Here is a 17,500-nt window from a genome sequence, read left to right on the forward strand (position 1 = left end):
TCACACAGATAATAGTTCTCTGTCTCTCTCTCTCTCTCTCTCTCTCACACAGATAATAGTTGTCTCTCTCTCACACAGATAATAGTTCTGTCTTTCTCTCTCTCTCTCTCTCACACAGATAATAGTTCTCTCTCTCTCTCTCACACAGATAATAGTTATCTTTCTCTCTCTCTCTCTCCCTCTCACACAGATAATAGTTCTGTCTCTCTCTCTCTCTCTCTCACACAGATAATAGTTCTGTCTCTCTCTCTCTCTCTCTCACACAGATAATAGTTCTGTCTCTCTCTCTCTCTCTCTCACACAGATAATAGTTCTGTCTCTCTCTCACACAGATAATAGTTCTCTCTCACACAGATAATAGTTCTGTCTCTCTCTCTCTCTCTCTCTCTCTCCCTCACACAGATAATAGTTCTCACTCTCTCTCTCACACATAAATAGATAATAGTTCTCTCTCTCTCACACAGATAATAGTTCTCTCTCTCTCTCTCTCACACAGATAATAGTTCTGTCTCTCTCTCTCTCACACACAGATAATAGTTCTGTCTCTCTCTCTCTCACACAGATAATAGTTCTGTCTCTCTCTCTCTCTCTCTCTCTCTCTCTCTCACACAGATAATAGTTCTCACTCTCTCTCTCTCACACAGATAATAGTTCTGTCTCTCTCTCTCTCTCACACAGATAATAGTTCTGTCTCTCTCACACACAGATAATAGTTCTGTCTCTCTCTCTCTCTCTCTCTCTCTCTCTCTCACAGATAATAGTTCTGTCTCTCTCTCTCCCTCTCACACAGATCATAGTTCTGTCTCTCTCTCTCTCACACAGATAATAGTTCTGTCTCTCTCTCTCACACAGATAATAGTTCTGTCTCTCTCACTCTCTCTCTCTCTCACACAGATAATAGTTCTGTCTCTCTTTCTCTCTCTCTCTCGCTCTCTCTCACACAGATAATAGTTCTCTCTCTCTCTCTCTCTCTCATGCTCTCTCTCTCTCACACAGATAATAGTTTTGTCTCTCTCTCTCTCCCTCTCACACAGATAATAGTTCTGTCTCTCTCTCTCACAGATAATAGTTCTGTCTCTCTCTCTCTCACACACAGATAATAGTTCTGTCTCTCTCTCTCTCTCTCTCACACAGATAATAGTTCTGTCTCTCTCTCTCACACACAGATAATAGTTCTGTCTCTCTCTCTCTCTCTCTCTCTCTCCCTCTCACACAGATAATAGTTCTGTCTCTCTCTCTCTCACACACACACAGATAATAGTTCTGTCTCTCTCTCTCTCTCTCTCTCTCTCTCTCACACACACACACAAATAGATAATAGTTCTGTCTCTCTCTCTCTCTCTCACACAGATAATAGTTCTGTCTCTCTCTCTCTTTCACACACAGATAATAGTTCTGTCTCTCTCTCTCACACAGATAATAGTTCTCTCGCTCTCACACAGATAATAGTTCTCTCTCTCTCTCTCTCACAGATAATAGTTCTATCTCTCTCTCTCTCTCACACAGATAATAGTTCTGTCTCTCTCTCACTCACTCTCTCTCACACAGATAATAGTCCTCTCTCTCTCTCTCTCTCTCTCTCATGCTCTCTCCCTCTCACACAGATAATAGTTCTGTCTCTCTCTCACACAGATAATAGTTCTGTCTCTCTCTCTCACACACAGATAATAGTTCTGTCTCTCTCTCTCTCTCTCACAGATAATAGTTCTGTCTCTCTCTCTCTCACAGATAATAGTTCTGTCTCTCTCTTTCTCTCTCACACACACAAATAGATAATAGTTCTGTCTCTCTCTCTCTCACACAGATAATAGTTCTGTCTCTCTCTCTCTCACTCTCTCTCTCTCTCACACAGATAATTGTTCTGTCTCTCTCTCTCTCTCTCTCGCTCTCTCTCACACAGATAATAGTCCTCTCTCTCTCTCTCTCTCTCTCATGCTCTCTCTCTCTCACACAGATAATAGTTTTGTCTCTCTCTCTCTCCCTCTCACACAGATAATAGTTCTGTCTCTCTCTCTCACAGATAATAGTTCTGTCTCTCTCTCCCTCTCTCTCTCACACAGATAATAGTTCTGTCTCTCTCTCTCTCTCTCCCTCTCAAATAATAGTTCTGTCTTTCTCTCTCTCTCTCTCTCACAGATAATAGTTCTGTCTCTCTCTCTCACAGATAATAGTTCTCTCTCTCTCTCTCTCTCACAGATAATAGTTCTCTCTCTCTCTCTCTCACAGATAATAGTTCTCTCTCTCTCTCTCTCTCTCACAGATAATAGTTCTCTCTCTCTCTCACAGATAATAGTTCTCTCTCTCTCTCTCTCTCTCACAGATAATAGTTCTCTCTCTCTCTCTCACAGATAATAGTTCTCTCTCTCTCTCTCTCTCACACAGATAATAGTTCTGTCTCTCTCTCTCTCACTCACACAGATAATAGTTCTGTCTCTCTCTCTCTCTCTCACACAGATAATAGTTCTGTCTCTCTCTCTCTCTCTCACAGATAATAGTTCTGTCTCTCTCTCTCTCTCTCTCTCTCACACAGATAATAGTTCTGTCTCTCTCTCTCTCACACAGATAATATTTCTCTCTCTCTCTCTCACACAGATAATAGTTCTGTCTCTCTCTCTCTCACACAGATAATAGTTCTGTCTCTCTCTCTCTCACACAGATAATAGTTCTGTCTCTCTCTCTCTCTCACAGAGATAATAGTTCTGTCTCTCTCTCTCTCTCACACAGATAATAGTTCTGTCTCTCTCTCTCTCTCTCTCACAGATAATAGTTCTGTCTCTCTCTCTCTCTCTGTCACACAGATAATAGTTCTGTCTCTCTCTCTCTCTCACACAGATAATAGTTCTGTCTCACACAGATAATAGTTCTGTCTCTCTCTCTCTCTCTCACACACAGATAATAGTTCTGTCTCTCTCTCTCACATACACACTCACACCCACACACAGAAATGGGTTTCTCTCTCTCACACTGAAATGTCTGGACTTGGACAGGTGGCATCCTATCATAGTACCACTCTGGAATGCACTGAGCTCCTGAGAGTGGCCCATTCTTTCACACATGTTAGTAGAAGCAGTGTGGATGTCTGGGTGCTTGGCTGTATACACCTGTGACCATGGAAGACATTGGAACACCTGCATACAATGATTTGGATGGTGAGCGAATACTTTTGGCAATATAGTGTATTATCTGTGTGTGTAAAAAACAAACAAGGAAACGTTTTAATACTCTAAGCTATTAGCGCTCTCTCACTGTGTGTATGTATGTGTGTATATTTGTTTGTTTGTTTATTTATATCATAGATTGTAAGTTCAAATATTCCAGTCTATCAATTAAAGGGATGAAGGTGTTTTTGGGGCCGAAAGTTATGATATACTGCAGTACAGCAGTTACTGTACCTCACCACTAGAGGGCAGTGTTACCGAACCTCACCACTAAAGGGCAGTGTTACCGAACCTCACCACTAGTAGCTCACCACTGAGATACGGTAACACTGCCCTCTATTGTTACCGAACCTCACCACTAGAGGGCAGTGTTACCGTACCTCACCACTAGTAGCTCACCACTGAGATACGGTAACACTGCCCTCTAGTGTTACCGTACCTCACCACTAGAGGGCAGTGTTACCGTACCTCACCACTAGAGGGCAGTGTTACCGTACCTCACCACTAGAGGGCAGTGTTACCGTACCTCACCACTAGAGGGCAGTGTTACCGTACCTCACCACTAGAGGGCAGTGTTACCGTACCTCACCACTAGAGGGCAGTGTTACCGTACCTCACCACTAGAGGGCAGTGTTACCGTACCTCACCACTAGAGGGCAGTGTTACCGAACCTCACCACTAGAGGGCAGTGTTAACACTAACCTGATCACATACTGTCACGATTCATCATGATTGCTTTACAGATTTCTACAGTTAACAAATATTTGTCAATTCTGCATTCACTTTTTCACAACCCATCACACAGTTTGAACTACAGTGATTTATGTGGACTGAACTGTGCATCAATTTTCATTACGTTATACATTTATATGTATTCTGATATTTTTGAAATTTAATTCTGAATACACCTTTATTGTGATGGCTTACATCACTACTACAATTCACTATAAACACGCTCACAATAATAGCACACACTGTACTACAACTCATTATAACACACACACACTCACAATAACAGCACACTGTACGACAGTATGACACTGTATGTATTTAAGGAATAAAAACACGTGTGTCATGTATGACACTGTATGTATTTGAGTAATACTGAAGTATAAATTGGTCTGTTTTTTAGAAGTGGGTCAGAGGAGATTGGACTGGCTGTTCCTCTCACATACATGAAAATTATTAAAGTGACTGAACCTCATATCTGTGTCTGCTGTTATGGGTGATTACCCAAATTCATCATTTTTTCCCAAATTCATCATTTTTCACTTGGATTTGTGCCTCTCAAATTTGGAGTGTGTGTTCACACCAAACACAGTGTGTTTACATACTTGAGTGTGTCCAGTCTGCAGTGGGGATCCTCCAGTCTAGCAGAGAGCAGATTCACTCCTGACTCTCCTGGGTGGTTGTACGTCAGATCCAGTTCTTTCAGGTGTGAGGGGTTTGAACTCAGAGCTGAAGCCAGAGAAGAACAACCTTCCTCTGTGACCAAACAAAAACACAGTCTGCAGAAAGGAGGGAGACAGACAGAGAGAGACAGAGAGTGAGACGCATTTCCAGACCAGCTTGCATGGGGTAGCTAGAAAGGCTGGAACTGTAGTGGAGGCTTCACCCTGTGCTTTATAATAAACTACTGACATGGTGAGGTCTCGTATGGAGGTCTGGTGTACATTTATAATAAACTACTGACATGGTGAGGTCTCGTATGGAGGTCTGGTGTACATTTATAATAAACTACTGACATGGTGAGGTCTCGTATGGAGGTCTGGTGTACATTTATAATAAACTACTGACATGGTGAGGTCTCATATGGAGGTCTGGTGTACATTTATAATAAACTACTGGTATGGAGGTCTAGTGTATATCTATAATAAACTACTGACATGGTCAGGTCTCGTATGGAGGTCTGGTGTACATTTATAATAAACTACTGACATGGTGAGGTCTCGTATGGAGGTCTGGTGTACATTTATAATAAACTACTGACATGGTGAGTATATATAATATGACAGACTACAACAGCATAAAACAGACTAATAAACATTACCTACACTTCTCTATAAATATAACCATATACATACTGTAGCCTATTCATTCACATGCAGTTATTTTCTGTAGCTTGGTACTACAGCCTGAACATGTAATAAGAGGGAATGTTTTCTATTACACTACTTGCATGGCAGAGGACTGTGTTTCTCATTGAGAGAAATGGAGTAGATTCTGGGTCAGAAATGATCCATCAGAGACCTGTCTGATATAGTTACAACAATATAAACTACAACCAGAGATGGCTGTCAATAAAGCCTACTCAGAATATATCTTATATATGAAGATATCTAGTCAGTGATGATGATATCTACTACTAGTTACAGGAGCAACCATGATCACCTTACTCTACCTGCTTCACCAGGTTACAGGAGTTACCATGATCACTTTACTCTACCTGCTTCACCAGGTTACAGGAGCTACTATGATCACTTTACTCTACCTGCTTCACCAGGTTACAGGAGCTACCATGATCACCTTACTCTACCTGCTTCACCAGGTTACAGGAGCTACTATGATCACTTTACTCTACCTGCTTCACCAGGTTACAGGAGCTACTATGATCACTTTACTCTACATGCTTCACCAGGTTACAGGAGCTACCATGATCACCTTACTCTACTTGCTTCACCAGGTTACAGGAGCTACCATGATCACCTTACTCTACCTGCTTCACCAGGTTACAGGAGCTACCATGATCACCTTACTCTACCTGCTTCACCAGGTTACAGGAGCTACCATGATCACTTTACTCTTCCTGTTTTACCAGGTTACAGGAGCTACTGTGAGCCTTCTGAATGTGCTCCTGTGCAATAAACAATGTTAGAAAATCTTTTGAATTATTTGAGCATGTACTACCTTCACTGTTAATACACCCAGAAGACTATATATTGTTGGTGAATATCCGGTGAATTTCATGTGTATGCTATAACATGGCAAATTTTTGGTATATCATGACCTTATAACATGTCTTTCAGCAAAAAATAAAGAAAAAACTGATTAAAAGGAAAAATATAAATGCTTGTTTAGAACAACAAATTCCATAGTCCTTCATTTGTCCTTCAAAGCCATTACACAGGCTGTCTAAGATTAAATTAATGTCAATCATCAGCCAGAAAGAACCTCATAAGAACCTCAATTTTTCAGGACTATGGATGCTGGGAAATATGCTAACTACTCACAACTGGCAGGCTCCAATCTCTCCTGTTATAGTTACACTTGATACTGGCAGGCTCCAGTCTCTCCTGTTATAGTTACACTTGATACTGGCAGGCTCCAGTCTCTCCTGTTATAGTTACACTTGATACTGGCAGGCTCCAGTCTCTCGTGTTATAGTTACACTTGATACTGGCAGGCTCCAGTCTCTCGTGTTATAGTTACACTTGATACTGGCAGGCTCCAGTCTCTCGTGTTATAGTTACACTTGATACTGGCAGGCTCCAGTCTCTCGTGTTATAGTTACACTTGATACTGGCAGGCTCCAGTCTCTCGTGTTATAGTTACACTTGATACTGGCAGGCTCCAGTCTCTCCTGTTATGGTTACTCTTGATACTGGCAGGCTCCAGTCTCTCGTGTTATAGTTACACTTGATACTGGCAGGCTCCAGTCTCTCGTGTTATAGTTACACTTGATACTGGCAGGCTCCAGTCTCTCCTGTTATAGTTACACTTGATACTGGCAGGCTCCAGTCTCTCCTGTTATGGTTACACTTGATACTGGCAGGCTCCAGTCTCTCCTGTTATGGTTACTCTTGATTCTGGCAGGCTCCTATCTCTCCTGTTATGGTTACTCTTGATTCTGGCAGGCTCCAGTCTCTCCTGTTATAGTTACACTTGATACTGGCAGGTTCCAGTCTCTCCTGTTATAGTTACACTTGATACTGGCAGGCTCCAGTCTCTCCTGTTATGGTTACTCTTGATACTGGCAGGCTCCAGTCTCTCCTGTTATGGTTACTCTTGATACTGGCAGGCTCCAGTCTCTGCTGTTATGGTTATTCTTGATACTGGCAGGCTCCAGTCTCTGCTGTTATGGTTACTCTTGATACTGGCAGGCTCCAGTCTCTGCTGTTATGGTTACTCTTGATACTGGCAGGCTCCAGTCTCTCCTGTTATGGTTACTCTTGATACTGGCAGGCTCCAGTCTCTACTGTTATGGTTACTCTTGATACTGGCAGGCTCCAGTCTCTGCTGTTATGGTTACTCTTGATACTGGCAGGCTCCAGTCTCTCCTGTTATGGTTACTCTTGATATTGGCAGCTGCCAGTGATGGGAGCTTCATGATGCCTGCTGGGGACTGAACCCTTGCTACAGTGACGATGGCACATCCCAATGCAAATGGAATGGAGTTTTACTCATAAATGTCCTGGCAGTTTCCAGGATGGGGAGTTACAATGCAGTGTAACTGATTTATACCAGGGCTAGGATTAAAAAATTCCAGAAAGACTCCAGTTTGAAAAAAATTGAACACATTCTATAACATCTTACCATCCTTCTCCTTACCATCTTGCCATGGCAATTTCAGAAAATGCAGCAATTTTCACTAAAATCTGATGCATCACAATATTTATTAAATAACATATTAAGCATGTAGAAATAAAGACATCTTGAAAATTTCCTGCTGTACATTCACAGCTTAATGTTTGCACTGAAGAATGAATTCAGAGAAATCTTACCTGAGTATCTCTAGTTTACAATGTGAACTGTTCAGCCCAGCTGAGAGATGCTCCACTCCTGAATCCTGTAATTCATTATGACTAAGGTCCAATTCTCTCAGGGGGAGGTTTGCTGTTTGAAGAACTGATGAGATCATTTTACAGGTCTCTGCAGTGAGGTTGCAGTGAGCTAATCTGTAAAAGGGGAGAAATACAGCTGAGAGTAAATTTCAGGAGAAGGTGAGAAACAATGTTTGACCATTTTAATGAACAAAATCTAATTTAGCATATTATATATGTATATATATATATATACACACATACACACACACACACACACACACACACACACACGATTGGATATCATGCAACATACAGGAAACATTATATATAATCCATTGCGTTGCAATGTGTACAGTGTAAATATGAGTGTATTGAGCTCTGTAAACTGTATATGAAATACTGAATCTCAGTAGTAGCACAGCAGTAGCACATGTGATGAGTAGATCATTACAGTCAGAAACATCATAATACGAGTGTCCAAGCCTCATAATGAACTTCCCTGAAAGAGGTGCTTATGTAGTAAATAAAGTGTGTGTGTGAGGAGGGGAGGTTTGAGTCCTGGTTTTACAGAAGGGCCTGGACAGTGATGATGGTACACTCCAATGTCAGCTACCACAGCTTCACCGCAGTTATTATTATTACATTACTTAACACCTTTCACATGTGCAGTTTACAGTTTAAAATCTGATGCATCACAATATTTATGAAATAACATATTGAACATGTAGAAATAGACATATTGAAAGCGCCCTGCTGTATAGTCACAGCTTAATATTTGCACTGAAGAATGAATTCAGAGAAATCTTACCTGAGTATCTCTAGTTTACAGTGTGAACTGTTCAGCCCAGCTGAGAGATGCTCCACTCCTGAATCCTGCAATTCATTACGACTAAGGTCCAGTTCTCTCAGGGGGCAGTTTGCTGTTTGAAGAACTGATGAGATCATTTTACAGGTCTCTGCAGTGAGGTTGCAGTGAGCTAATCTGTAAAAGGGGAGAAATACAGCTGAGAGTAAATTTCAGGAGAAGGTGAGAAACAATGTTTGAGCATTTTAATGAACAAAATCTAATTTAGCATATTATATATATATATATATATATACACACACACACACACACACACACACACAAGATTGGATATCATGCAACATACAGGAAACATTATATATAATCCATTGCGTTGCAATGTGTACAGTGTAAATATGAGTGTATTGAGCTCTGTAAACTGTATATGAAATACTGAATCTCAGTAGCAGCACAGCAGTAGCACATGTGATGAGTAGATCATTACAGTCAGAAACATCATAATACGAGTGTCCAAGCCTCATAATGAACTTCCCTGAAAGAGGTGCTTATGTAGTAAATAAAGTGTGTGTGTGAGGAGGGGAGGTTTCAGTCCTGGTTTTACAGAAGGGCCTGGACAGTGATGATGGTACACTCCAATGTCAGCTACCACAGCTTCACCGCAGTTATTATTATTACATTACTTAACACCTTTCACATGTGCAGTTTAGTTTAAAATCTGATGCATCACAATATTTATGAAATAACATATTGAACATGTAGAAATAGACATATTGAAAGCGCCCTGCTGTATAGTCACAGCTTAATGTTTGCACTGAAGAATGAATTCAGAGAAATCTTACCTGAGTATCTCTAGTTTACAGTGTGAACTGTTCAGCCCAGCTGAGAGATGCTCCACTCCTGAATCCTGTAATTCATTAAGACTAAGGTCCAATTCTCTCAGGGGGAGGTTCGCTGTTTGAAGAACTGATGAGATCATTTTACAGGTCTCTGCAGTGAGGTTGCAGTGAGCTAATCTGTAAAAGGGGAGAAATACAGCTGAGAGTAAATTTCAGGAGAAGGTGAGAAACAATGTTTGACCATTTTAATGAACAAAATCTAATTTAGCATATATATATTATATATATATATATATATATATATATATATATATATATATATATATATATATACACATACATACATACATACACACACACACACACACACACACACACACACACACACACACGATATCATGCAACATACAGGAAACATTATATATAATCTATTGGTTTGCAATGTGTACAGTGTAAATATGAGTGTACTGAGCTCTGTAAACTGTATATGAAATACTGAATCTCAGTAGCAGCACAGCAGTAGCACATGTGATGAGTAGATCATTACAGTCAGAAACATCATAATACGAGTGTCCAAGACTCATAATGAACTTCCCTGAAAGAGGTGCTTATGTAGTAAATAAAGTGTGTGTGTGAGGAGGGGAGGTTTGAGTCCTGGTTTTACAGAACGGGAGGTTAGTGATGTTTTCCAGGACTAGAACTAAGCCTCCAGTGTGACATAAACTGCACACACCATCACTTCATTCCACCTCCATGCTGATGTGACTGTTTTACAAAATGTAGCAATTTTCACTGAATATCTGATACATCCCAATATTTAGAAAGAAAACATCCTGAAACTGCCCTACTGTGGATGCACAGTAAATGTTTTCATTCAAGAATGAATTCACAGAAATCCCTCCTGAGTGTCTATAATAGTACATTTGCTGTATATAGTTTATACTTTACTTATGGGTAGGAAACACTATTCTGTACACCTGTCTTACAGGTACACTTATAGAAAAGTTCATAAGAGTAACTTTACAGTTTATAGTTCACACTCTACACACCCGTCTACCCTTAACCAGCTCTCTATATAAACTCTACACACCTGTCTACCCTTAACCAGCTCCCTAGATAAACTCTACACACCTGTCTACCCTTAACTACCACCCTATATAAACTCTACACACCTGTCTACCCTTAACCAGCTCCCTATATAAACTCTACACACCTGTCTACCCTTAACTACCACCCTATATAAACTCTACACACCTGTCTACCCTTAACTACCACCCTATATAAACTCTACACACCTGTCTACCCTTAACTACCACCCTATATAAAATCTACACACCTGTCTACCCTTAATCTCCTCCCTATATAAACTCTACACACCCGTCTACCCTTAACCAGCTCTCTATGTAAACTCTACACACCTGTCTACCCTTAACTACCACCCTATATAAACTCTACACACCTGTCTACCCTTAACTACCACCCTATATAAACTCTACACACCTGTCTACCCTTAATCTCCTCCCTATATAAACTCTACACACCTGTCTACCCTTAACTACCACCCTATATAAACTCTACACACCTGTCTACCCTTAATCTCCTCCCTATATAAACTCTACACACCTGTCTACCCTTAACCAGCTCTCTATATAAACTCTACACACCTGTCTACCCTTAACCAGCTCCCTATATAAACTCTACACACCTGTCTACCCTTAATCTCCTCCCTATATAAACTCTACACACCCGCCTACTCAGTCTTCTAAATTCCTGCTGTTAATCATGACTTTTTGCTCTGCTTTCCTCGTCTTTGATTGTTGTAGTGTTTTTGTACATCTGGTCTCTGATCTCCTGGGTCTGTGATTGTTGGACAGTGTTTTTGTATGTCTTGTACGCCACTTATATACGGTTTTGTCCAGTATATTTAATCACGTATATACTGTTTCCACCCCTGATGATTCTTATACCCCTCCCAGATGATTCTAATACTCCTCCCTCCCATCCCTGCAGTCTGCTGCTCCTGCTATCAGACTCCACCTCCTGTCTATCAAACACCTGCATCTGTGCTCTTTCACTGTGGTTTTCATATGTGGAAGAAAATCTGATTCAACCTCAGTTAACTAAGATACAGTGATTGTGGTTAAATACTCACAGAGCCCGTCTACAGTTGCTCACAGCTGGGAGGAGTCTCCAATACCCATTTAGAGATGTTTTGTATTTCTTCAAGCTCAGTTCATCCAGCACCTCCTCTGACATCTGCAGCTGGAAGGCCAGTGCTGAGCACTGAGCCAGGGTGAGCTTTCTGGAAGACTCTTCCTTGAGGAATTTCTGGATGTTTTCATGTAGAGAGGTGTCCTTCATTTCAATCAAGCAGTGAATGAGATTGATGTATCTCTCAGGGCTCACATTCTGTTTCTGACTCTTTCTGAGGTTTTGTATTATTTTCTTGACACTCTCCGGGCTGCTCTGAGTGGGTGTTAGTAGGCCGTGTAGGAGTTTCTGATTGGATTCTAGGGAAATGCCATGAAGGAATCGGAGGAAGAGATCCAGCTCTCCTTTTGGTCTCTTCAAGGCTTTATTCACTGCACTTTTCAGAAAAACATCCAAGGAAACTTCAGGAAAAGATTTGCTCCTTCCATGCAGAAAGATCTTCAGTACCTCCATGTTCTTTTCCACATAGCAGTGAAACACATAGAGAGCAGCGAAGAACTCCTGAAAGCTCAGATGTACAAAGCAGTAGACCTTCCTCTGGTACAGCACAGATTCCTCCCTAAAGATCTCAGTGCAGATCCCAGAGTACACGGAGGCCTCAGTGACATCAATGCCACACTCTTTCAGATCTTCTTCATAGAACATCACGTTTCCCTCCATCAGATGTTTGAAAGCCAGTTCAGCCAGTTTCAGAATCATGGACCTGTTGGATTCCAGATGTTTCTTTTGATATTTTTCCTTTTTCCCCTCATACTTCTCATTCTTCATGTTGATCTGAGTGTGCAGGAACTGTATGTACATCTCAGTCAGAGTTTTAGGGATTTCTGTATCAGTTTGTTTTAGTATTTCCTGAAGCACTGTGGCTGAGATCCAACAGAAGACTGGTATGTGACACATGATGTGGAGGCTCTTTGCTGTCTTTATGTGTGAGATGATTTTCTCAGCTTGGTCTTGGTCACTGATTCTCTTCCTGAAGTACTCCTCCTTCTGTGGGTCCGTGAATCCCTGAATTTCTGTCACACGGTTGATGTACCGAGAAGGGAGTTGATTGGCTGCTGCTGGTCGGGAGGTTATCCAGATGAGAGCAGAGGGAAGCAGCTCTCCTTTGATGAGGTTTGACATCAGCACACCCACTGATGATGTCATGCTCATGTCAGACACTTTATTACACTGGGAAAAGTTCAGTTGAATTCTGCTTTCATCCAGGCCATCAAAGATGAACACAACTTTGCGCACATCATATATCTTTGGGTCCAGGTCTTTTATCTCAGGGTGGAAGTCACACAGGAGTCTATGCAGACTGTACTGGTCATCTTTAACCAGGTTCAGCTCCCGGAATGGAAGCACAAACATGAAATCTACATCCTGATTGGCTTTTCCCTCGGCCCAGTCCAGAATAAACTTCTGCACTGAGACAGTTTTCCCAATGCCTGCAATGCCTTTAGTCAGAACAGTTTTGAGCTCTGGCACTTCTGGGTCTTTATCTTCTTTTGTTTCTGTGTGGCTGACACCTTCAGCCATTTCTCCTTCAGGACCTTGTACAGGTTTAAAGATGTCTGAGCAGTAGATTGGCGTGTCTTGTACCAGCTGTTTCCTGAGTGTTTTCTCCATCTGTAAAACCTCATGTTCTTCATTCACTTCTTCACTCTCTCCATCTATGATGTAAAGTTGTGTGTAAACCCTGTTCAGGAGGGTTTTATTCTCTTGTGATTTGGTTCCCTCAAATAAACTCTCATACTTGTTCTTCATGCTGGTTTTGTGTGTGTGTAGGACGTCATCCACTGGTGTGCGAGAGTCCTGCTGTATGGACACTTCCATGTCTTTGTGTGGGTGTAGAACAGGTCGGGTTCTGAATCTCTTTCTGCACTGGGGACAGGAAAAGTCTCGTGATGGAGCAGACGGGTCCCAGTAGCTGCTGATACACTGTCTGCAGAACCTGTGTCCACAGGTGATGGAGACTGGGTCTGTCAGAACCTGCTCACACACTCCACACCTGGACACCTGGAGGAGATCACCCCTCCCCCTGCTAACAGAGACAAAGAGCAAAGGGAAGATGAGACGAAGAGAAGAGATTCAACAATAATGAGAAAATAAAAGGTATGCATGGAAAAGGAACAATAACAAAACACAAGACAGGAAGATGAGGTAATAAAATGATATTGTAAGCAGGAAAATGTGGATGGTTTAAAATAAACTGTGTTCATGTAGAAAAGGCCTCTGTAGACTTCAGTAAGGGTTCAGATGGTCTCTGTGTCAGACCTCTGAAAATAGTGGTTGTGTAACTGTCCTTGGAGAAAGTGTATAAAGATCATGACCTCCTGGGCTGGTAGACATATTCTGGACTGTGACTCATTTGTGTGACCTGCCATTCTCTTCAATTAATTACTGAGTCTGCAGCTTTATTTTCTATTTAAAAAGTAAATAATAATATTACTGGAATTTGGGAAAGATTAAGGAACCACAAAGAGATGGAAAAATACACACACACACACGCGCACACACACACACACACACACACACTGTAGTGTAGTCAGACTGAGAGTATATATACACTAACAGTCAGTAACCTCATACAGTAATGATGTAAAGAAAAAGTAAAGAAAAATGAGAATATATGATTTTATATTTATGGATGGATGAAGTAACGTGTATGATTTAGTATTAGAATATGATCAGGAAATAAATTCATTTCTATCTCTCTTAGGAACGTAGTCCAGGGACAGATCACAAACACGTTATGCTCTGACCCAGACAAAATACAGACAACAGAGACACATGAATCTGAAGAAACCTCTCTGCTGACACCCACTGAGATAGATGAAGATTCCTCAAGCTGAGGAGACATGTAACTCTGGGTAGGTATAAGATGACATTTAGTGGTGATATAGAGGTATTAACAGTATTAGACATGTAACGCTGGGTAGGTATGAGATGACATTTAGTGGTGATATAGAGGTATTGACAGTATTAGACATGTAACTCTGGGTAGGTATAAGATGACATTTAGTGGTGATATAGAGGTATTAACAGTATTAGACATGTAACGCTGGGTAGGTATGAGATGACATTTAGTGGTGATATAGAGGTATTAACAGTAGGAGACATGTAACTCTGGGTAGGTACAAGATGACATTTAGTGGTGATATAGAGGTATTAACAGTAGTAGACATGTAACTCTGGGTAGGTATAAGATGACATTTAGTGGTGATATAGAGGTATTAACAGTATTAGACATGTAACTCTGGGTAGGTATAAGATGACATTTAGTGGTGATATAGAGGTATTAACAGTAGGAGACACGTAACTCTGGGTAGGTATAAGATGACATTTAGTGGTGATATAGAGGTATTAACAGTAGGAGACACGTAACTCTGGGTAGGTATAAGATGACATTTAGTGGTGATATAGAGGTATTAACAGTATTAGACATGTAACTCTGGGTAGGTATAAGATGACATTTAGTGGTGATATAGAGGTATTAACAGTATTAGACATGTAACTCTGGGTAGGTATAAGATGACATTTAGTGGTGATATAGAGGCATTAACAGTGGGAGACACGTAACTCTGGGTAGGTATAAGATGACATTTAGTGGTGATATAGAGGTATTAACAGTAGGAGACACGTAACGCTGGGTAGGTATAAGATGACATTTAGTGGTGATATAGAGGTATTAACAGTAGGAGACACGTAACTCTGGGTAGGTATGAGATGACATTTAGTGGTGATATAGAGGTATTAACAGTATTAGACATGTAACGCTGGGTAGGTATGAGATGACATTTAGTGGTGATATAGAGGTATTAACAGTAGGAGACACGTAACTCTGGGTAGGTATAAGATGGCATTTAGTGGTGATATAGAGGTATTAACAGTAGGAGACACGTAACTCTGGGTAGGTATGAGATGGCATTTAGTGGTGATATAGAGGTATTAACAGTAGGAGACACGTAACTCTGGGTAGGTATGAGATGGCATTTAGTGGTGATATAGAGGTATTAACAGTAGGAGACACGTAACTCTGGGTAGGTATGAGATGGCATTTAGTGGTGATATAGAGGTATTAACAGTAGGAGACACGTAACTCTGGGTAGGTATGAGATGACATTTAGTGGTGATATAGAGGTATTAACAGTAGGAGACACGTAACTCTGGGTAGGTATGAGATGACATTTAGTGGTGATATAGAGGTATTAACAGTAGGAGACACGTAACTCTGGGTAGGTATAAGATGACATTTAGTGGTGATAGAGGTATTAACAGTAGGAGACATGTAACTCTGGGTAGGTATAAGATGACATTTAGTGGTGATATAGAGGTATTAACAGTAGGAGACATGTAACTCTGGGCAGGTATAAGATGACATTTAGTGGTGATATAGAGGTATTAACAGTATTAGACATGTAACTCTGGGTAGGTATAAGATGACATTTAGTGTTGATATAGAGGTATTAACAGTAGGAGACATGTAACTCTGGGTAGGTATAAGATGACATTTAGTGGTGATATAGAGGTATTAACAGTAGGAGACATGTAACTCTGGGTAGGTATGAGATGACATTTAGTGGTGATATAGAGGTATTAACAGTAGGAGACGTAACTCTGGGTAGGTATAAGATGACATTTAGTGGTGATATAGAGGTATTAACAGTAGGAGACATGTAACTCTGGGTAGGTATAAGATGACATTTAGTGGTGATATAGAGGTATTAACAGTAGGAGACATGTAACTCTGGGTAGGTATGAGATGACATTTAGTGGTGATATAGAGGTATTAACAGTAGGAGACATGTAACTCTGGGTAGGTATGAGATGACATTTAGTGGTGATATAGAGGTATTAACAGTAGGAGACATGTAACTCTGGGTAGGTATGAGATGACATTTAGTGGTGATATAGAGGTATTAACAGTAGGAGACATGTAACTCTGGGTAGGTATGAGATGACATTTAGTGGTGATATAGAGGTATTAACAGTAGGAGACATGTAACTCTGGGTAGGTATGAGATGACATTTAGTGGTGATATAGAGGTATTAACAGTAGGAGACATGTAACTCTGGGTAGGTATAAGATGACATTTAGTGGTGATATAGAGGTATTAACAGTAGGAGACATGTAACTCTGGGTAGGTATAAGATGACATTTAGTGGTGATATAGAGGTATTAACAGTATTAGACATGTAACTCTGGGTAGGAATAAGATGACATTTAGTGGTGATATAGAGGTATTAACAGTAGGAGACATGTAACTCTGGGTAGGTATAAGATGACATTTAGTGGTGATATAGAGGTATTAACAGTATTAGACATGTAACTCTGGGTAGGTATAAGATGACATTTAGTGGTGATATAGAGGTATTAACAGTATTAGACATGTAACTCTGGGTAGGTATAAGATGACATTTAGTGGTGATATAGAGGTATTAACAGTAGGAGACATGTAACTCTGGGTAGGTATAAGATGACATTTAGTGGTGATATAGAGGTATTAACAGTATTAGACATGTAACTCTGGGTAGGTATAAGATGGCATTTAGTGGTGATATAGAGGTATTAACAGTAGGAGACATGTAACTCTGGGTAGGTATAAGATGACATTTAGTGGTGATATAGAGGTATTAACAGTATTAGACATGTAACTCTGGGTAGGTATAAGATGACATTTAGTGGTGATATAGAGGTATTAACAGTATTAGACATGTAACTCTGGGTAGGTACAAGATGAC

General features: G+C 40.6%; 2 protein-coding genes across 8 annotated transcripts in view; one reads left to right on the top strand and one right to left on the bottom strand.

Annotated features, from left to right (window-relative positions):
* The window catches only part of LOC145656919 (NACHT, LRR and PYD domains-containing protein 3-like), a 486,221-nt gene that overhangs the window by 127,387 nt on the left and 341,334 nt on the right, over window positions 1–17,500 (top strand). The gene's annotated exons all lie outside the window — the stretch shown is intronic.
* LOC145643373 (NACHT, LRR and PYD domains-containing protein 3-like) overlaps window positions 1–17,500 on the bottom strand; it is a 69,163-nt gene that overhangs the window by 36,650 nt on the left and 15,013 nt on the right. For 3 of the 7 annotated variants that reach the window (XM_081700850.1, XM_081701643.1, XM_081702397.1), the window contains 5 exons: window positions 11,715–13,796; window positions 9,566–9,739; window positions 8,730–8,903; window positions 7,880–8,053; window positions 4,493–4,666 (listed from right to left, as the gene is read on the bottom strand). In XM_081700850.1, coding sequence (XP_081556976.1) covers window positions 4,493–4,666; window positions 7,880–8,053; window positions 8,730–8,903; window positions 9,566–9,739; window positions 11,715–13,796 — 2,778 coding nt within the window. Of the gene's footprint in view, window positions 1–4,492; window positions 4,667–7,480; window positions 7,625–7,879; window positions 8,054–8,729; window positions 8,904–9,565; window positions 9,740–11,714; window positions 13,800–17,500 lie in introns of those variants that run through there. The other 4 variants (XM_081700448.1, XM_081701240.1, XM_081701928.1 and 1 more) reach the window with 2 other exon arrangements.

This window comes from Electrophorus electricus, chromosome 1, assembly GCF_041902795.1.
Source record: "Electrophorus electricus isolate QZ-2024a chromosome 1, ASM4190279v1, whole genome shotgun sequence".
NCBI lineage: Eukaryota > Metazoa > Chordata > Actinopteri > Gymnotiformes > Gymnotidae > Electrophorus > Electrophorus electricus.